Below are 22,373 nucleotides of genomic sequence, written 5' to 3'. Positions count from 1 at the left end.
TAAATTTTTTTCTCAAAAATTTTACTTTTTAAGCTTTCAGTAAATTTAATTTGTGTCCTTTACTGTCACACTCAGCGTAAAATACATAAGCAGCGTAAATATATAGTTGAAATCAATCTTTTCATTAATAAATCAATTATGATATTCTATTAATTAATAAAAACATCTTCCTGTTTTAAGAAATCATTTAAAGGAAATTGATATACCGTTTTTGAATTTATTTCTTGGACTTTTATCGTTTTTAATCAATTTTCAAAATTATTAGTTTTATAATCTAATTTTCGATTAAGTTTACTTTAAAAAAAAAATCCACTGGAGTTTCCGAAATGTATTAAAATATTGTATTTAGAGGGAGTTTCTTTAATTATTGGAAATATAATGTATTAGCCATTATGGTTTAGCTATAATTTACCCCTCTTTTAGAAATTACTTAAACTTAACAATGTTAGATTTTGTCAAAATTGGAGATTAATGTGAAAAAGTGAGAGTTAACGAAGTATATCACTCTGCTTTTAGTATTTTTGGTATAGAAAAATACTAATTTTGAAGGTATTTCAGATTTTAGCAAGTAATGCTGCAGCAATTAATAAATTAAATTAATTATTAACCCTAACAATTTTTTGAATCATCGAGTATTGAGTGTGTGAATTAATTCCGTGTCATCCATCTAAAAGTTGCTTATTTTAGGCGACAGACTCTGTATGCTTCTGTTTTCTTTTAAAGCAGCCCTTCAAAATTGTGCCCTATAAATTTCACGATTTTTGGAGGTCTTTTGTGTTATGATGTTTGGTTAATTATTAACATAGAGAAGTATAAATAAATGAAATCAAATTTAATTACTATTTCGAAATTTAAAGATGCTACATATATTTAATATGTTAATAGTATATATAATAATTAATTATAAGTACATTATCAATTAATGATTTCTTTTGCTTGGCATTTTACTTAGTATTTCCAATTATTTTGCTATAATTTTGAGTGCTGCTCTCTATATATACAAACTTGAGAATATTCAACCAAAGTCTTCATACATTATTCATGGAAAAATGGCTCCGTTGCTTTGAAAATCGGCAAAGTCGGAGTCTTTCATTTCGATGATTATAGGGAGGGCGTGAGCAAAATACATGTGGGAAAAGCAAACTTTGCCCGATTTATATTGTCGTTCTCAGTATGGCGATATTGGTCGCGTCACAAGAGTGGTTTCGAAACTACTTAAAAGTGGATTCTTGTGGAGTACTCTTGGCGAATACAGGTACGTAGGAAAAAAGTAAGAGAGGTTAGATATGAATAAAGTCAAATTGTCACATTGTTCAGAAAATAATATGAATTTACATTCGATTTAAAATTCAGGGTAGATTTCTACCCTGATTTACAGCCTCTATACAATTTATTAATTAATTAATTAATTGAAATAAACATGCCTAGTAAAATTTTTCCCAATAAGAAAATGCACGTTGTTAAAGTTTAGTTCTCAACGTCCCTATATGTATGAAGTGTTCTTTGCTCTTAAAAACTTTTTTAATGTCTTATGTTATATGTTTTTATTCTTTCTTGAAAATTTCAGAAAATTGCAATTTAGACTAAGACTGGGACATCAAGACATCACGGCATATATTTAGTTAGTTCCATCATTTACCGAGGAGAAAACTCCAACATAGCAAAATTTTTGCACACCGCAAGTTCAAAAGGGATGTGTAAAGTACACAACTGTGTCGAAATTCCCATTCTGACGCTAGCCAAATACTGTATGATATTCGTGGGGATATGGAAATTAGAGTTTCCCACCAAAAATTACATGTCCCGCAGAGTCTACGACATCTACTCCGGATTCGTGATGATTTACTTTCCGCTATTCGTTTCGTCCTTGTGCGTCCAATTCGCCGTATCGCTGCGCTCAGAGAAAAGCATGGTGGACGTATTTCAGGAGTTATCGTTCATTATATTTGTGGCTATAGTCGAAGTTGGTGTTATACTCTGCCAGAGTGACGACTTCAAACATATTATCTGCTCTATAATTGAGGAGGAGAGGCGAATACACGAAACTCGAGATGATGAGCTATTAAGCTACCACGCTTCAAAGATAAAATTTTGCAACGCTATCAACTTGACGATTATCGTTTTTGCCCTCGGTACGGGTTCTTCTGTAGTCTTGGAAAACTTCTGGAAAAGGCTGGAGGTGGAGCGGTACAACCACGGTCGCAACGAGACTGTCGAAAAACATTTTCTCTTTGAAATGTATCTATACAAATTGGATCCTTATAAGTATCCCCGGGTTATGCTAGCCGTAAACTATTTCATGCTTTTAATCAACGTTTTTCTGATAATTTCGACGAAAATTGTTTTCGTTTCATGCATTATTTTCATGTCGTCCAGCTTGACGAGGCTCCAGGTGGCGTTTAGGAAAACGGCCACCACTTCAACCCCTCTGGTAGACCTCATTCGGCAACACCAGCATGTCATAAGGTGCCCAGTTAGAGTACGCCTGCTCGGAAAATGCCTTAAAAGTTTGTAATTTTTTAGATTCGTGAAGAAACTCAATGAGTCGATAAGGTACATGATCCTGATGGAATACCTTCTGAATTCCGTCAACGTTGCGGCAGTCTCCATACAGTTTATCGCGGTGAGTGCCGGGGGTTTAAATTGAGTTATTTCTTAGAATTTGTTTTTGATTTCAGTTTGAGCAGGGCGTTACGATTTCGCCTCTCCTCTACTTAGTTTACCTGTTAGTGCAGATTTTCGCCTTTGGTTGGAACGCGCACGAAATACAAATTCAGGTATGTAACATAGCAAGTGTTAGTTGTGTTATCATTTTCTTTAATTCCCTGAAAAACTCTAGGTACAATTTATGTACGAACCTATGAATATGCTTATCTTGCAAATCTGTACATTTTCTCTGTAAGCAACTATTTCATATGAAGTTTATCCGTTGAACAAACTCACCCCCCTTTAAATGAATTTGTATGAGCTTTTGTTATTTTTTGTATCCCGCCTAATATTAATAGTTGCACAGGGTAACGAAAGTTCAAAAAATAGTCCCAGAAATCCAGATTTCAAAAATGCCACCAGATTTTTTTCTACCAGCTCTAGTCTTTGAGATAGAGTTAATCGGTTCTGATCAAGAACAAAAAATAAAAAGATAAGTATAAACTCAATCGGAAAAAGAGCTATTACCTATCTCAAATTAGACTATAATTAGGCAAATATATACCTGGAATTGTGCGTGACGCAATGTGCCTATACTAAAATTAGCCCTACTAAAGTTCTTAATTATATAACTAACTTTTAATCCCCGAATAGCCTTTCACAGCCGCTAAAATTAATATTAAACACAGAGTATCTTAGCTGTACTCAAATTAGTATAGTATAGAGTTCTGTAAAGAAGAGTTGTGTTATAATTTTGTGTAAACTTTGATCGTTTCAGAGTTAACTGAAAAAATAGCAGCGACAAGCAGACGTACCTGTGTAAATCATCCTGATAGTTTTTGTTGTGTGTGCGGTGAATATACTTTGAAAGAGAGCAGAAAAACTAAAAGAAGTTACTTGCTGAATTACTTGCGCACAATAGATAAGGATCTGCTTCCTTTTTTCGTTCTGGAAAATAACATTGCGTAATAATAGAAGGACAGAGGATTGTTTCGTTTTTATTGACAGCACAAAACGTAGTTTCCAATGTGTTCTTTTATATAACGGTTACAAACTTATTTCCTTCTGGTCATTAACATAAAAAAGGAATATGAAACAATTGCACTATTTTTTAAAAATATACATATGAAGAGCATCGGTGGGAAAATTGGGTTGGTTTCCCCTTGGACAGCAGAGTTGCTACGTAAAACATCCCTGTTTTATGTGTCTTTGGGAGAGTGGATCTAGAACACTGGGTTAACAAAAGTTATGATGAATGAATCTTTGTTTTCGTGAAAAAACACCTTACTTCCGTATATGGAAATTATTTTTTTATACTTGCCACGTAGATTTCCTAAAATAAGCACGAAAAACCTAAACGCTGCTATATTTTGTACCTGACAACAGTAATAAAAAGCTGAAAATATAAAATGTCAAATTTATCTCGAGAACTAGATCTAATAGACGAAAGCTGAGATCCCTTTTGGATTCTGCACCCAAAAATCACCCAGGTTTCAATTTGAAATCATGCCAGAGGATTGAGTTTTTATGTTCGAAGTTTGATTGAAATATGAGAACACGTTAAATAGCTGTAGCGACACTTAGACTTTAAAAGCCAACATCAACGTCCCGCTAAGCAAATTTATGCAGTCCACTTTAAATAGATTAAATCTAATAACAATGTGCTACTGCTACTACTTATTATTAAGTTTTTATTAAATAATTGTTATTGTTTTTCGTGGCATTTTAATTGTTTTTAAAAATAGTTAATAAACACTTTACTTTGCGCGATTTGAGAAGATTGAATCAAATTCTTCATACATTATTCACCGATCATTCGGTGTATTGCTTTGGTAAACCGCACACTCGGGCTCTTTCATTTCGGTGATTATAGAGAAAGCGGTTGGAAATATATAGAGAGAAACTAAACATTCCAGATGGGCGGAGTTCAGCTTTCCTTTGCTACATTTTAGTCGCAGTTGTGACTGGGTCGACATTCCTTGCGTCAAGTTCTTAACAATGTTTTCGAAACTCTAGTTGAAAGTGTGTGCAGTAAATTTAACGGAGGCAGGTAAATGAGAGAAAAAATATGATTTGATGAATTACGAATTCCGTGATCCTCCAATCTGGGTTTTAGATTTCATAGGTTAGATTAGATAGATAGCAATGACACGAGTCAACTACATATCTGTAATATTAATGTGAGGAGGCACACTGTTATGAAGATAATAATGATTACTCTCTCAGTGTGTCTATTTTTCGCTGTTGTTGCGGGAAATTTCAGATACTATAGATACAGATAGAGCGATGCCATTTTCAAAACTGGCTAACTGGCTTCGTTTTTGAGATATATAGAGAAACAAAAAAATGTTCATTTTAGTTACACTTTGTATTTCAAAATATGAAATTTTATGCCTAGAATCCGGTGGCGTTCTTAGTTTTTTGTAAAATATATAATTTTTCAGATACGATCTAAAATTATGATTTTTTTAAATGTAGCACCCCATGTAGTGGTGATTGCACTTTTTATACATATTTCATAAACCTATAATTGTTTAAATACGTTATTTTATATAAACACATATTTTGACATTTTAGAAAAAATATAAACTAACAGAATGTAACAAGCAGTAAATATTTTTCCACAATTACTTAAAATAAATAGAGTGGGCTATGAACATATTGAGTGTGTCTTTGATCAAAAAGCAATATGGGCATTAATTGCGCTAATATTGTGCAAGTATAAATATTAATATTTATTTTTTAAAATATTCTCGAACTATTATACATTTTTAGAAAACGTATAGAACTCTCAATCGAAGTTTTGAAGAATGTTCTTGGTGTTTTATTCACTTTCACTTGTACCTCAAAACTTACACATTATAAAAAAAATATGACTAAACCACTAGATTCTACGTTCTAGACAATTACCCTCGTAAATGCCCCAGGAATAATTATTCCAAAAAAGGCTGCCAGCTGATGAAAATTAGCTAGAGCATTTTTTAAAGTTTAAAAAAAATAAATATATATTTATTTAAAAATATATAAATTTAGATAATTATTCATTTTCGTAAAGCGAAAAGAAAATCTCAAAAATTACATTTTAGAGATTTACTATGCCACTGGATTTTACATCATAAGGTATTTAAAATACGAAAAGTAAGTGAAAAGACCAAATTTTCTGTTTCTGCTTATATCTCAAACATGAATAATACGTGATAACCCACAATAACAACGAAAAATGACTCTATACAGGCAACTCAAATTTATTGTAATATAACTAGTTTAAAAAACGAGCTAGTTAAAATGAGGGCAATGTACAATAAAGAACCACAAAAATTTAGCAATACTCGTACAATTCTTTTACACCGCAGGTTCGAAACGATGTACAAAACGGTCGAAATTCCAATTCTAACACTATCTAAATACTGTATGATATTCGTTGGCATCTGGAAATTGGATTTGCCCCCGAAAAATGTCATGTCCCGCAGAGTCTACGACATCTACTCGGCATTCGTAAGGATTTACTTTCCTCTATTCATTTCGTCCTCATGCATACAATTCGTTATAACTCTCGGAGCGGAGAAAAGCCTGGAGGATTTATTCCAAGAATTGTCATTTATCATAATTGCGGCGATAGCCGAAGTTGGGACTATACTCTGTCAGAGCGAAGACTTCAAACAAATTATCGTTTCTATAATTGAGCAGGAAAGGCGAATACTCGAATCGAGCGATGATCAGGTGATAAGCTACCACGCTGCCCAGATCAAATTTTGCAATGCGATCAACTTGATGACTATCTTCTTTGTGATTATCACTGGAGTTTTTATAATCCTGGAAAATGCTTGGAAAAGGCAGCAAGTGGAGAAGTACATCAACAAATTCAATGGGTCCGCCGAAAAACCCTTCATCTACGAACTGTACTTTTACAAGTTCGATCCACACAAGTACTCCAACGTTATGATGGGTGTGAACTATCTGATGCTTTTAACCAACATCCTACTAATAATTTCGACCAAGATTGTTTTCGTTTCGTGCATAATTTTCGCGTCGTCTAGCTTGAGGAAACTCCAGGTTGGGTTTAAGAAAACAGTCTCTATCTCAACTCGACTGGTAGACCTCATTCGGCAACACCAGCGTGTCATAAGGTGCCCAGTTAGAGTACGCCTGTTCGGAAAATGCTTTAAAAGTTTGTAATTTTTTAGATTCGTTAAGAAACTCAATGAGTCGATAAGGTACATGATCCTGATGGAATACCTTCTGAATTCCGCCAACGTTGCGGCAGTCTCCATACAGTTTATCGCGGTGAGTGCCGGGGATTTAAATCGAGTTATTTCTTGGAATTTACTTTTGATTTCAGTTTGAGCAGGGTATTCCGATTTCGCCTCTCCTCTATTTAGTTTACCTGCTGGTGCAGATTTTCACCCTTGGATGGAGCGCTAACGAAATACAAATTCAGGTATGTGCACAATTTATGTACGAATCTATGAGTACAGTATGCACAACTTGCAAATCTGTACTATTTATATTATTTCATATGAAGTTTATACGTCGAACAAACTCACCCCCCTGTGTGAATTTGTATGAGATTTTGTTAATTTTTTTATAACGTCTAATATTAATAGTTACACAGGGTAACAAGATTTAAAAAATAGTGCCAGAATCTCAGATTTCCAAAAAATGACACCAGCTTTTTTCTATCAGCTCTGGTCTTTGAGATACAGGTTAATTGATATTAGTTCTGATCAAGAACAAAAAATAAAAAAATAAGTATAACCTTAATCGGAAAAATAGCACCTACCTCAAATTAGACACTAATTAGGTAAATATATATCTGGAATAAAAACAACCCATACAGGCAACCAATACAGGCAACTCACATAGTTACTATATACAATACAGGGACCACAAAAATTTAGAAACACAATTCTTCTACGCCGCAGGTTCGAACTGTACAAAACATTCTGAACTATCCAAATACTCTATGATATTCGTGGGTGTCTGGAAATTGAAACTGCTCCCGAAAAATGTCATGTGCCGTAGTGTCTACGACATCTACTCAGCATTCGTGAGGATTTACTATCCCCTGTTCATTTCGTCTTTGTGCATATAATTCGTCATAACTCTCGGAACAGAGAAAACCTGGAGGATATATTCCAAAAATTATCCGAACCGAAGTTGGCACTTGCCAGAGCAAAGATTTCAAACAGATTATCTCTTCTATAATTGAGGAGGAAAGGCGAATACTCGCATCGAGAGGCGATGAGATATTAAGCTACCACGCGGCCCAAGTAAAATTTTTTAACGCAGTCAACTTGATGAAGATGTTCTCTGTGACCACCAAGGGGGTTTTTATAATCTTGGAAAATGCTTGAAAGAGGCAACAAGTACACCAACAAATTCAACCAGTCCGTTGAAAAACCTTTCATCTACGAACTGTACCTTTACAAGTTCGATCCATACAAGTACCCCGACCTTATGATGGGTGTGAACTATCTGATGCTTTTAATGAGCATCTTGCTAATAATTTCGACCAAGATTGTGTTTGTTTCGTGCATTGAGGAATCTCCAGGTTGGGTTTAAGAAAACCCTCCTGATAGACCTCATTTGACAACATCAGCGTGTCATAAGGTGCCCAGTTGTAGTACATTTGGGCGAAACAGGCTTTTAAAGTGTGTCATTTTTTATGTTCGTGCAGAAACTGAATGGGTCAATGAAATACATGATCCTTATGGAATCCCTCTTGATTTCCCTTAACGTTGTCGCAGTCTCCATGCAATTGATGAGTAGTTTGGTGTGAGATGTTCGTCGAATTTGTTTTTGGTTGCAGTTTGAACAAGATATTCCCATTTCGCCGCTCCTCTACTTAGTTTACCTGTTGGTGTTGGTGGCCAATTGAATATTTTTTCATCTCAGATAACATGCGATGATACAGTTTTTATATTGAATTTGAGAATTAAAATTAAAATGATTGTCCATAGTTAATGCGGTACTCTTATGTTATACGTATGAAATATATTTTTTCTACTCCCATCTATAAAATACCTAATTACACACCGATCTAGCGTGCGGGAAACGTCACTTTACCACGTCAGTTTCGTTTCCCACGGATCCGAGACACTTCGGACATTTCCGGGATTTTACGGCACGGGTCTGGGAGCAACCGGATGATTTTGACGTTTGACAATTCTGACGTTCATGTATTCGTGTTATTTTGCGAAAATATACCCAAAAACTAAGGGTCGTAGAAAAAGCATAGTATGTAACACATTCGGTAAACATTTTAAATCACTCGTTTATTAAACACTCGCTCTGCTCGTGTCAAATAAACTTGTGAGTTAAATGCCGTTTACTGTACTTGTTGCATAATATGCTATTAAATGTTTAAAATATACAAAGACTGTTTTATCAAACCAACATAAATATCGGTAAAAAAGTAAAAACAGACGGCAGAAAAAGATTTGAAAATAATTTGGGCTCCATCAAAGTTTAACGTATTTGTCGTCTTATATTTGGTTAGTTTTGGTTAGTCAGAAGTCAAAAACGAACTCATGAAGACAAAATTTATACAAAACTGGGTTGGGTTAGGGAAATATCGCGCTACAAAAATGGCGGAAAAATAATGTTTTTATTTTATATCTTATAAACGAAAATATATAGAACAATAAACCATTACAGAAGTATTAATATTTTAAAAACATTAAGTAAATTTAATGAAAAACTGCCCAATTACTTGATATATACATTTTGATAGAAGTGTTTATTAAAAGCGTTTTGAACTTCTGCAATTTTTTCATAAACTTACAGTTTCCACATAGCACTATTTTCTAAACAATTACATTTTAAAAATAATTTATTAATATAGATTTCCGGTACTACTTGATCAATTCTTCGTAAGACAGTAAACTTCAGAGGAATTTCCGTTTGCACACCCGCACATAAAATGCATATCTGCTACTTTCGCATTATAGGTACTTCGCCGTTTTAGAACAATTAAATGATGAGATGATAAATTTTAGAATGAAGCAATATTGACAGCAGCGCACTAGACTTTTTGATCTCGTTATGCATTGCTTTAGATTTATTTTTTTTTTTTGGAAACGGTAAGTGTTATAAAAAATTTACTGGAGATAAAAGTTTAGAAATAAAGCATAAAAAATAGTGAGATTGGTAGGCGTAGTCTAATTGAATCCTATCTACTCTTAAAAAAATTTAAAAATATGCAGAAAGTGTGTTTTTATAATAGTAATACTTCTTGCCATTTAATTTTAATTTAATTTAAGCACGTTTTCAGTAAAAATACTCCGCTCCACCCGATGTCTATCTTTAAGAAGATTGAATGAAATTCTTTATCAATTATTCACCGCGATAGGGGTGTGTTTTATTGAAAAACGGACTCTTTCATTTCGATGATTATAGAGAAGAGGACGATAAATATACGCTTGGAAGGGAAAACTTTCCAGGTGGGATGATTTGAGCTTTTCCTTAGCCAGATTTTTATGTGATCGTTCGGGTAGTCGCGACAAATGTGCGCCACAAGTCTGTAAGTGTTGTTTCGAGAGAATTCGATAGTGGTTACGAGTACAGGTAAATATGAGGAAGAATGCATATTGAAAAGTTTGGTTTGGTTTTGTTAAAATACTAATTTATGGATAATTTAAAAATTAAAATCCATAGACTTTTTAATCTTCTTTTTAATAGTTTCTTGGAAACTGCAATTACATAACCTCGAAGATGGTGAAATTATTGGTAAATTTCATTAAAACTGTGCAAAACTTCTGAAATTATAACCCTATCAAACTAAATAAGAACTAAAAGTTCAGATTTTCAGGAAATTATATATTATGACATGACAATTGTTTCGACAACACCGACAATCAAATGTGATAAAGACACTTAACTTAAGCTTTTAACTGATTTAACAATTTAAAAAGTACCAAAATTATGAAAAGTATGATATGACAAAGTGTTACATTTTGTCAAACGAAAACCACTTAAATGAAAAAAAAAAAATTAATTGGAAAAGTATTGGAAAATAGAATATGCTCGCTAAGGTTTTGATTGCCTAAAAAAAAATTCAAGCCCTATCTAACAAAAAAGACTACTAATTACATAAAGGGGATGGCAGAAGAAGAATACAATTTTGAACTAGTTTATCGCAAAATGCAATTAAAAAATTAATTTTATATTGTCTATTGTTTGGAGTTATCAAAATCGACAATGTTGCTTTGGACTCAATGGATGGATAGGAATTTTCGAAGGTAGGTTTGTAGGACCTTATTTTTTTTAAATGAAAACTTGACAGAGGATGATTGCCATTAATTCTTAGAAGCAGTATTTATTATTAGCAATATGGTTCTAAGTACATTTTTAAATTAGAGAGGTTTGAGAAACCCATTCTGTGGCTTCCAAGATCGTGTGATTTAATGCCTAAATTAGTTTGATGTTTTTTAAAGTTATAGTGTTTATGTTATGGTGTGTCTACTAATACATAAACAAAAATGCTCTATATTTCCGCCTTTTCACATCACATAGGGCTCGCCACGGGCATTTTTTTAAACTAACCAAATATGATTGCTATGTAAAATAAGAGAGTTGTATTCATTTATCAGAAAACGGAACACCGTAGAAAAAATATGAGTACGCCACTGCATTTGCCTTAGTAATCCAATCCGAATCCAAATTGCAAATTGCTAATAAAGATAACGCCATGCAGTTTTAACCATTGCTGCGTGTACAACGTCAGTATCAATAATTTGTAATATATATTTATTCAAACTAATTTAATGTATGGAATAAATAATATACAATACAGTGGTCAATACACATATCGTGGAAAAAATATAACCAGATTTTCTTACTCCGTAGGTTCAACTATAATGAATCGAGTATCCAACTCGGTCGAAAAAAGCATTCTTACACTACCCAAATACTGCATGATGCTGGTAGGAATATGGAAATTGGAATTCCCGACGAAAGATTACGTTTCTCCCAGAGTTTACGGCATCTACTCCGCATTTGTAAGGATGTACTTTCCACTATTCGTTTCTTCCATGTGTATCCAATTCATCATATCGATAGGCGCGCATAAAAGCCTCGAGGACATATTTAAAGAGTTGTCTTACATTATAATTCTGACGATAGCAGAGGTAGGAGCTATACTCTGCCAAAGAGAGGACTTCAAACAGATTATCTCTTCTATAATTGAGGAGGAGAGGCAAATATTTGACACGGGAGATGGTGAAGTCTTAAGCTATCACGCGGACCAAATAAAATTTTGCAATGCTATTAACTTGACGATTCTAATTTTCGTGGTCGGCACTGGGACTTCCATAGCGTTAGAGAACTTCTGGAAGAGGCTGGAAGTGGGACGGTATAACAACGAACGCAACGGATCCATAGAAAAACCTTTTCCTTTTCAACTCTACCTTTACAAGTTCGATCCCAACAAGCATCCCAAATTTACGCTAAGCGTGAGCTATTTAACGCTGTTTATCAACGTTTTTCTCATAATTTCGACGAAAGTTATTTTCATTGCGTGCATTATTTTCGTGTCGTCGATCTTGAGGAGGCTGCAGGTCGGGTTTAGGCAATCCGTCGTGACCTCGACCAGTTTTGTAGACCTCATTCGGCAACACCGGCGTGTGATAAGGTGCCATATCATTAGATGTTTGCGAGATAAAGGCTTTTCAAAGCGTATCATCCTTATAGGTTCGTCGGGAAACTAAACGAGTCGATAAGGTACATGATCCTGATGGAATACCTCCTAAATTCTCTCAACGTTGCCGCCGTCTCCATACAGTTTATCGCGGTGAGTGCTGGAGGGCTTACGTTGATTAGTTCATCGAATTGGTTTTCGGTTTTAGTATGAACAAGGTGTTCCTATTTCACCACTAACTTACTTGGTTTATCTGTTCGTGCAGACTTTCGCACTGGGCTGGAGCTCCAACGAAATACAAATTCAGGTATATGAAACCATAAAACGATGGACGAAAATGAATTCAAACTACTGACTAATTTCAAAGGTAGTTTGCAAAATAAAAATGGAATTTGCTCAATTGATTACCATCTGATGCGCACCGACGAACTAATTTTATTAAAAGAAGTCCATATAAAGTTGGGAAGGTTTTTATTTGTAAAATATTTATTTTTAGCAGAATATGCATACTAATGGAAATCTGAAAGATGTCAATTCGCTGGATGGGGACGATATTTTTCCAAATGCGTCGTTTTCAATTGGATACGAGCTTGCTTATTTTAAAAATAATATATTATATGATATTGCTTTTTTTTTTAAAGAACTAATATATAGTTACGTTTTTAAATCGGGCAATTATTGTTCGGATTCATAGAACGATTTATTTTTTCGAGATTAGAACAACGAACTCTTATTCAGGACAACCTAAAACCTAGTTATACTTATACTATACTTTCAATGAGCACCCTGTAGCTCAAAATATCGCTAGCGCCTCGTTTAAGTACTACTCCTTTAGAATGTTTGTTTATAGCTCAATTTTGACAATTTCTTTTTCGTTGAATAGACACTGAAACACATATAGCATACGTTGAAAAATATATGAATTATTTTTGAAATTTGCAAAAATTAAAATTTGTTTGTTGTTAAAATTCACAAGAAATAATTGTTATTTACAAGGTAACTGTTTATTTTTTTAAAACATTAAAAATTTTCGTTATGGGTATAGTTGCTTTTAGATAGTCCTGAACACCAATATGTTATTCAATTTGAAAAAAATCAATAAAAATACTTTTTTCGTTTCAAGAAGTTGGCCATGACACTTCGGTAGATGATACATGAAAAAAACCGTATTAGTGTCTTTTAGTAAGTATTTATGGACATTTCTATTTGGATCAAAATGTCTATTGATATTCCTAACTCTGCAACAGCTTCAATACAAGTTCGCCCACCACCACCACGTTCTTAAAAAGGTAACAGTATGCCGACGTTAATCAATTCTGATAGTTTTGTTATTTTCATTATTAGATCAGAATTAAAAAAATACCGCTTTGAAAAGTTTGTTTAAGTCATGCGGAATCACCATACCTAATTTTAAGAAAATCTAACCGCGATATTGGTATACCTCGTGTCCGAGCTTCGTCGAAATTATTATAGTTGTATTTTAGGCAGTTCTGAATAAGAATTCGTTAACACTTCATTATTAAAGAAATCGTCAATAGCTTTTCCCAATATTTAATAGTCCCAGTTGGCTCTGACTTCGGGTTGATACAACAAGCGACATAATTAGTGCGTTTTGGGGGAACTATCCAACAAATAAAAAATTCAAAATCAAACCGTAAACAAGAATGTACAGCCTTAAGCCGAGTGCAAACGTACTTCTCACTTCTCCCATCTCTCTATTTTGTTAAATAGTTTTAATTGACCAAAAAGAAATAAGCAGATATCTATATATATATATATATATATATATATATATATATATATATATATATATATATATATATATATATATATATATATATATATATATATATATATATATATATATATATATATCCATGTGCTAAAGTATACTACTACTAAAAGTATACTTCTTGTATACTAAAGTATTTTCACTTTTTTAATTATTTCTAAAACAATTTTTTTTGTGTTTTTTATTTGGATTGTAATGAATCCTAATAAAGCCACAATTAGCAGCAAATACTAACGAATAATGAATTGTGAACTGACATTGCTAATAATATAAAAGCAATTCTAGACACAAGTCAACTGAGACAACCTTTGCTAATGGTGGCTAACCTTCCGCAAATCACCCTGTAGAGGAGAAAATTCTAGAATTCGAAGACGGATGTTTCATATCAGCTTCCCATAAATTTAAAATTTATAATTCCGATTAACCTTCCTTTCTCTCTCTCTCTCTCACACACACACACAGACGCACTCTCTCGCTCTTTCTCTCTCTCTGCTTTTCTCTCTCTCTCTCTCTCTCTGGAAGGATTTTTTTCGTTTGTCATACACTACTACAAATAAATAAATAAATACATACGGCTTCCGATCACTTATTTTTATTTTCTTTAGAGTGGTGAAATGGTAAAGAAAATTCTTTTTCTTCAAAAATTCCCAAAAGATATTTGGATCAAATTATTGACACCAATAGTAATCCTATAACTTAAATGATTTATTTGCTGCTTACAAAATGACATCAAAAAAATGTTTCTGCACCAGCCTTGTGGTATCCGGCCTCCCACTTACTTCCTATGCACCACTTTAAAATGCCTCAATCAAATTCTTCATAGAATATTCACCGCGAAGGGGTGTGACGTATTGAAAATCAGTACAACGGGACCCTTTAATTTCGATGATTACAGGGAAGGAATACAGGAGGAAAATTTTCCGCATGGGCGGAGTTAAAGATTTCCTCGTAAAAGTTTATTTGTTAGATTAAAGTTTTCGTCCTGGCAGTCAGTGCTTGGTCTGAAGTTATCAAACGAGGTAAGTGAGTGTTTGTTTTAAGACATTTACAAAACTAAGTATATTCTTTCTTATTTAAACACTCGAAGCGAGTGCACTAAGATAACGGATAAGTCGTAAACCATTTAAGTTTATGGTAGATGTTTGGTTGAAGGCAAAAACCTCTTAAGGTGTTTTTACAGATTTGAATTGTACCCTTTGTTATTTATTTAATATAGGTGTACGTAGTTCCTCAATAGTTGAACTTAGTACTTATTGTAGATATTATTTTAAATATATATTTCAGATTTTCAGTCGTAAAGTAAGTTTTTGTATTTATGCGATAAATGGCAACCCCACTTTAAAAGTCAGGAAAGTAACATGCAATAATATAATACGAAAACGAAGCATAAGAAAAAAAAAAGGTATTCAATTCTCAATAACTCGTTTGAAGAATCGAGAGAGAGGGAGTTTTCAAACTTTGGCAGCAGTCATATTATACAAATATTATATTGTGTGCTATATATACTACATTACATTATATATATAATAAAATCTGACATCTTTGGAATTTCAAGTGAAACAGCGTGCAGATTTTTCTGCTTTTGTATTATGCTCAAAATTCTAAATTTATTGATACTTCAACTACAACAGTTTTTAAGTTATAAAAATAAGTTTTAAGATAACAAAAGAAGCTAAGCCAACGCGAAGAATTAATAAGACTGCTTGTTTAATGAATAGCTTTAGTTCGACACCATCAATTTTCGCCCTAATTCAATTTGTTAAATTTTTACAGTAAAGTATAGTATAGTATTTAATTTTCAAAGCTATTAGCTAATAAACAGGTTACTATACCAGAATATCCCAGCAGTTGTGCAAATATTATAAAAATTACTAAACACGCAAATAATAAATCATATGACAACATTAACGAACATTTAAATTAATCGTATTACTTTATTTCATGATATTTTGCAACAATTAGTTTTTTTGCAATACGTACAAAAGTACTGCATCGATATTTGGGAATATGTACCTAATATCATAAAATACAGTGCTATCCATTAATAACTTTTTAATTATTGTAAAATTTTTATGATGATGTGTGTAATTAAGGAATTTTAGCATTAAACTCAACAACTCTGATATACTCGGATATATTTAACAAAATTTGTTTGTTAAGACAAAACTAATTTATTTGAAACCCATGTTTACTGAAAATATATTTTAGAAATTAATTTGTAACTTAAAAACAGTTGAACTTAGAAGTAGGTTTCGTATATGCAATAAATAATTTTATAATGTGAAGACATAATCATCTATACGATGTGACAGAGAAATTATGCTTACAATTCTCGTAACAACTCCCTATGGGCGCAACCAAACTTGGGTAACAATATCTCTCTCAGTCCTCGATATAGTTTTGACAAGCCATTTTTGAAAATGAAAAAAAACTGAAAAGTTAAAAATCTACTTCTTTTTGGAAAACTTTGAAAGTAGCAAGGTTATTTAAAAATTGTCTACTGTTTTCAAACACAAAACTTAAAAAGATTTTTGGACCAGGATTTGGACATTCGAGATTGGTGCAATTATACAAAAAGTTTTCTAATAATTTTTGGTACGAAATATCAGATTAACTGAAAATTCCCCTTCTGATGACAACGATTAATAAGTTCAATGTTAAAGCAACTTAGTGCCTACCCACAATAAAAAAATATACATCTCAAATTTTAAAAAACCTTTTGCATATAACAACCTTTAAAAATGTAGCATAACGCAAAAAAACTATATGTCGTTATATAATGATTTTCATAATTAAAAGAAAAAGACCTTTGACGAAATGTGATTTGAGACCATCAATTCTTCAGTGCCCGTTTCGAGTGCTGAGCAGTAATACTTACTAAAACCATAAAAGTTTTAACAGCTACGCGTGGCAGAAAGGATGTGTAAAATACAGGACGTATTGGAACCATCCATTCTCACACTCCCCAAATACTTCATGATGTCCGCCGGTATATGGAAACTGGACCTGCCTACGAGCAATTACGTATATCGCAGAATTTATGAGATCTACTCCGCATTCGTGAGGATTTACTTTCCGCTGTTGGTGTCGTCTTTATCCATCCAATTCGTGATATCGATAGGCAATGACAAAAGCTTGGACGACATATTCAAAGAGTTGTCCTTCATTATAATACTGGCGATAGCGGAAGTCGGCGCCATACTATGCCAGGGGAACGCATTCAAGCACATCATGTCTTCTATAATCGACGAAGAAAGGCGAATACACGAATCAGGGGACGATGACGTATTACGCTACCATTCGGCCCAGATTAAATTTTGCAACGCTGTGGGCTTAACGATAATCGTTTTTGTGATGGGCACCGCGACCTCTATAGGTTTGGAGAACATTTGGAAAAGACTAGAAGTGGAGAAGTTCAACAAAGAACACAACGAGTCTGCTGCAAAACCTTTCATCTATGAACTATACCTGTACAAGTTAGATCCGTACAAGTATCCTAACTTTATGCTGTTTGTGAACTATTTTGTGCTCTATGTCAACGCGTTTCCAATCATTTCCACCAAGATCATTTTTATTTCGTGCATCGTTTTCACATCTTCCAGTTTGAGGAGGCTTCAGGTCGGATTTCGGAAAACCGCAACCACCTCAACCCGTCTTGTAGACCTCATTCGACAACACCAGCGAGTTATAAGGTCGTAGTACGCTTGTGCGAAAAAGGCTCTAAACTTTTCGTCTTATTTTAGATTCGTGGAGAAACTGAATGATTCGATAAGGTACATGATCCTGATGGAATACCTTCTGAATTCCCTCGACGTTGCAGCAGTTTCCATACAATTTATCGCGGTGAGTACTAAAGAGGTTATTTGGAAAGTTCTTTGAATTTCCCTTCGGTTTCAGTATGAACAGGGAATTCCGATTTCGCCGCTGACCTACTTCCTTTACCTTTTCGTGCAAACTTTCGCACTGGGTTGGAGCGCTAACGAAATACAAATTCAGGTAACAAGAAATCAGATCTGAAATCATGCTGAAAAAATACTTTCCCCGTATTCTTCAAACTACGTTAGTACTCCGCGCTTTGTGTGTGTGAAATTGGAAACCTAATAAAATGTAAAAATATCACAAAATTCTAAAATATGTGTTTTTTTCTACGGCCTCCGAGCAACATTTTATTATACGCACCAATTCAAGGAATTGAGAAAAACCAACAACCTCGTAGCTCAAACATAACAGGCGTCATTCAACATCAGATTGCACCATTTTTCGAGCCTCAAAAAAGAGGACCTTAATGTGTAAACTTCTTCCTTGTATCTTCGATAATATATCTATATCATTTGAAATAAGCAAGTTGATGCGGTTGTAATTGTCAAAATAATTTAGTGGGATGGTATATCTGGTTGTATAAAAAAGAAAAAAACAAGCTATACACCTCTAATACTTTTCTAAAACCTTTAACTTAATCTATCGCAAGGTTTGTATTTAATCCTAAAATTGGGATAAAGTAAAATTTAAAGCGACAATCACATTAATTAAATAATGTGGGGCACCCTAGGAACGAAATTTCATTGAAACAAGACCAAACAATGTGATCAATCAAAAATTAAAAATTTTCTCTTTGCCTTCCTAAAGTAGACTTAAAGAAGTTTCAATCAAAATCTTGATACATTATTCACTTCGAAAGGGGTGTATTGTAAATTGTAAAATCGGCACAATTTCACGCACCCTTACATTTCGATGATTATAGGGAGAGCGGTGAAAAATATATGCCTGGAAACTTTTATAGTACGTGGGGCGGAGTTTAGCTTTTATGGTATACATTTGTTAGATTTAAGTTTCCTTTCTCACGGTGACGACACTAGTCGCTTTCATGTTTGCAATTTATTGTAGACGTTTCGTAACTTGTGAGTCCAAGTAAGTAAAAAAATAAATAAGGCAAAAATTAATAACAATAATAATTAATACTTTTTGTAATTTAGACAGTGGTACATTCAGATTGAGTAGCACGCATTAGTTTACTAGTAGTTTCAGCATAAATACAGACTACTTTTTTTATTTTGAATATTTTCTATATGTTTTGTTTGCTTTTAATTGAATTTTTATTATATTATATATTATTTTTATTTTTTTATATTATAAAAAATACAAAATAATTAACAAAAATTTAAAAAAGAAATTTAAAGAAGAAAGAAATTTTTGCTAGTAGCTAGCTCAACAACAGGTCTGGTTCAAAATCTTCTTGCACCATTTTTCGAGTCTCGAAAAGAAAGACCGTAATGTACAAGCCTTTTCTTTATATCTGATAACACCTTGTACAAAATGAAAAAAATACCCTCTGTCATTTTAATTCTTGTTGTTTTTATTGTGGCTATGTGAAAAATGATGTCGAAAAAGCATTTCCATAATATAATATAATATTAATATTATTATTATAATAATACTCTTTAAAGTATTTTTTTAAAAATAGAATAAATACATGATTCTTTACTTCTTAGATAGTTCAAGTTCAATAATGTAAAAGCAATAGTAATCAAAATAAATAAGAACTAAAAGTTCAGATTTTCACGAAATTATATATTATGACATGACAATTGTTTCGACAACACCGTGTCTTTATCAAAAAACAATTGTCATGTCATAATATATAATTTCGTGAAAATCTGAACTTTTAGTTTGTTTTGATAAATGGATTTTCATCAAGTAAAAGCCACCTCAGTTCAACCAATAGTAATACGTAATCAAAATGTTTTGTGTGAAATCTTAAGTAAAGTTAACGTATTTACATATTTACGCACAATGTAAAATATAAAACAAAGTATCCGACTTACCCTCACCGTATAATATTTATTATTATATTCAGAATTCAGATTTCTTCACGTCGCAGATATAAAAATGGTGCCTGAAAAACACCAAGCGCTGGAAAACCCGATTCTAACGCTACCCAAATACTGTATGATGTCAGTGGGGATATGGAAATTAGATTTGCCCACAAAAAATGACGCATCCCGCATAGTTTACGGCATATACTCCGCATTCGTGAGGATTTACTTCCCGCTATTCGTCTCCTCCATGTGCATCCAATTCGCCATGTCTTTGGGAGCAGATAAGAGCCTGGAAGACCTATTTAAAGAACTGTCTTTCATAATAACCCTAGGTATAGCGGAAGTTGACGCTATACTCTGCCAGAGAGAAGACTTTAAACAGATTATCTCCTCGGTAATTGCCGAGGAGAGGGAAATACTCGCTTCGAGGGATGAAGAGGTATTACAGCACCATGCGGCCCAGATAAAATTTTGCAACGCAATCAGCTTAACCATTATTGTTTCTGTTATCGGTACTGGGACTTCAATAGCCATGGAGAACTTTTGGAAAAGGCTGGAGGTGGAACGATACAACAAGGAACGCAACGAAACATCCAGAAAACCTTTTCCCTTCGAACTTTATCTTTACAAGTTCGATGCTTCCAAGCATCCCGACGTGATGCTGGGCGTAAATTACTTCACAATTTTCATTAACATTTTTCTCATAATTTCTACCAAGATCGTGTTCATTTCGTGCATCGTGTTCACGTCGTCCATTTTGAGGAAACTCCAGGTGGGGTTTAAAACAACAACCGCTATATCATTCCGGTTGGTAGATCTCATCAGGCAACACCAGCGCGTCATAAGGTGCTCGATCATTGAGCGCATGCGCCAAAAAAGCCTTTTAAATTTTGGGATTGTTTCAGTTTTGTGCGCAAGCTTAATAAATCGGTAAGGTACATGATCCTAATAGAATACCTATTGAATTCGCTGAGCGTCGCGGCAGTTTCCATCCAATTTATCGCGGTGAGTTCCTTTGAGTTGTATTTGAATTTAGCGATGATTTTTTTTTTGGTTTCAGTTCGAAAAAGGGTTTCCGATTTCGCCATTCTTGTGTCTCGTCTATCTGTTCGTACAGACGTTCGTCTTAGGCTGGAGCGCCAACGAAATCCAAGTTCAGGTGCCATAACTCGCTATCCCTTACTCCGATATTAATTTTGTTGGTCCGTTTGGAATAAAAATGTCAATGGAGAGGAAACAGAAGATGAAAATACATTGAATATTTTCTAATATGTAAAATGTCATTTTTTCCCTTCCTTTTTAACTGTACATAATGAGTTAGGCAATATAAGGTAGGGTTTCTTTGAAATTGGATTATATATTTGGCAAAAAATTATTTTGTCAAGAACTGTTCATTTTGAAACTCAGAGCGGATGGAAAATAAAAGTTCTAAAAGTTGTAGTAGCGTTTTCATAACAAAACTGATTGAAAGTTTTGAGTTTCTAAAATTCGACTTAAAAACTTGTTATAAATTAGTGAAAATTCAAATTAATTGTCTTAAGTATCTTCCTTTGCCCGATGTATGAAAAACTATCACTTTTGAAAGCTTGCGTGGCATATATTAGTTTTTGCAATTTGTCCATTTCCTTTCAGAGTCTGGCCTTGGGGGACGCCTTGTACGATTCTCCGTGGTACGAGCAAAATGATCAAGCCAAGCGGTTAATACTGAGCATGATCGTGCGATCGCAGCGACCACTGGCCTTGACCATAGGACCATTTGACACGATGACCACAGCATCTGCACTGAGGGTGAGCTTTCATGTGCGGCACCGGAAACGATGTTTGACCACTTTTATTTCAGATAATGAAAGCTTCTTACTCATACGTTTCGCTTATGATAAACTAATTTGGTGAGGCAGTGGTCTTGTTGAATTGCTTAAATAAATGATTATTAGAGAAATTTGGTAACTTGTTTCGGTATTTCTTACACTACCAATAGTTCATTATCTTCTCACAACTTCAGTTCATTCAAAACAAAACATCATTGACCAAATATCAAAAGTTCTAAAGAAGTATAACGTCAAAACCAGATTTACCACTTGTCCAAAAATCTCTCAAAATCTCGTTAAAGACAAAATTCCATTTGAGATGCCAGGAGTTTACAACATTCCATGCATATGCGGCAAAGAATACATTGGAGAGACCGGACGAAAAATATCAACTAGTCTCGAAGAACACGAAAGAGCCTTACGACTAAGACAAATGAACTCATCATCTGTTGCCGAACACACTCACGAAACCGGACATAAACTTTTATTCGATAAAACTAAAATTCTCGCATGTAATCAGCTCTTCTACCAACCAAAAATCCGAGAGTCTATAGAAATCTATAAACAACCTAACAATTTTAACCGCTACTCAGGCCTCACCTGTCACCAATTTTGGAATCAGTCATCCGATAGGGTGTTTATGCCCCTCATTAGCGCTCCTCCTCAAACAATAT

General features: G+C 33.8%; 2 protein-coding genes across 4 annotated transcripts; both read left to right on the top strand.

Moving 5' to 3' along the window:
* The first annotated feature begins 1,578 nt into the window (after positions 1-1,578).
* LOC132705849 (uncharacterized) lies at positions 1,579-22,262 on the top strand. Of its 3 annotated transcripts, XM_060676773.1 has the most exons (8): positions 1,579-2,466; positions 2,524-2,623; positions 2,679-2,777; positions 6,334-6,773; positions 6,831-6,930; positions 6,986-7,084; positions 21,524-21,679; positions 21,732-22,262. In XM_060676773.1, exons 1-8 carry the CDS (start codon positions 1,694-1,696, stop codon positions 21,774-21,776), a joined length of 1,812 nt encoding a protein of 603 aa, XP_060532756.1. In that variant the 5' UTR covers positions 1,579-1,693; the 3' UTR covers positions 21,777-22,262. The 3 variants fall into 3 exon arrangements, with proteins under 3 accessions (XP_060532756.1, XP_060532757.1, XP_060532759.1); XM_060676774.1 differs by lacking the exons at positions 21,524-21,679; positions 21,732-22,262 and adding an exon at positions 11,494-11,632; XM_060676776.1 differs by lacking the exons at positions 21,524-21,679; positions 21,732-22,262 and adding an exon at positions 9,920-10,054.
* Positions 14,288-20,093, top strand: LOC132705855 (uncharacterized). The gene is made up of 5 exons (XM_060676782.1): positions 14,288-15,094; positions 16,968-17,767; positions 17,819-17,918; positions 17,973-18,071; positions 19,930-20,093. Exons 2-5 carry the CDS (start codon positions 16,995-16,997, stop codon positions 19,957-19,959), a joined length of 1,002 nt encoding a protein of 333 aa, XP_060532765.1. The 5' UTR covers positions 14,288-15,094; positions 16,968-16,994; the 3' UTR covers positions 19,960-20,093.
* Positions 22,263-22,373: the final 111 nt, after the last annotated feature.

Source organism: Cylas formicarius, unplaced genomic scaffold (assembly GCF_029955315.1).
Source record: "Cylas formicarius isolate icCylForm1 unplaced genomic scaffold, icCylForm1.1 PGA_scaffold_8__14_contigs__length_24414737, whole genome shotgun sequence".
Taxonomy (NCBI): Eukaryota; Metazoa; Arthropoda; class Insecta; order Coleoptera; family Brentidae; genus Cylas; species Cylas formicarius.
This window is presented reverse-complemented; position numbering and strand designations above follow the sequence as displayed.

Bases quoted from the DNA above. Each gene is read 5' to 3' on its own strand.
- LOC132705849 (XM_060676773.1), top strand. From the start codon at position 1,694: ATGTGTAAAGTACACAACTGTGTCGAAATTCCCATTCTGACGCTAGCC. The intron at 2,467-2,523 runs GTGCCCAGTTAG...GTAATTTTTTAG, and splicing joins CAACACCAGCATGTCATAAG to ATTCGTGAAGAAACTCAATG. The intron at 7,085-21,523 runs GTATGTGCACAA...ATTTCCTTTCAG, and splicing joins CTAACGAAATACAAATTCAG to AGTCTGGCCTTGGGGGACGC.
- LOC132705855 (XM_060676782.1), top strand. From the start codon at position 16,995: ATGTGTAAAATACAGGACGTATTGGAACCATCCATTCTCACACTCCCC. The intron at 17,919-17,972 runs GTGAGTACTAAA...CTTCGGTTTCAG, and splicing joins TTTCCATACAATTTATCGCG to TATGAACAGGGAATTCCGAT. The intron at 18,072-19,929 runs GTAACAAGAAAT...TATTATATTCAG, and splicing joins CTAACGAAATACAAATTCAG to AATTCAGATTTCTTCACGTC.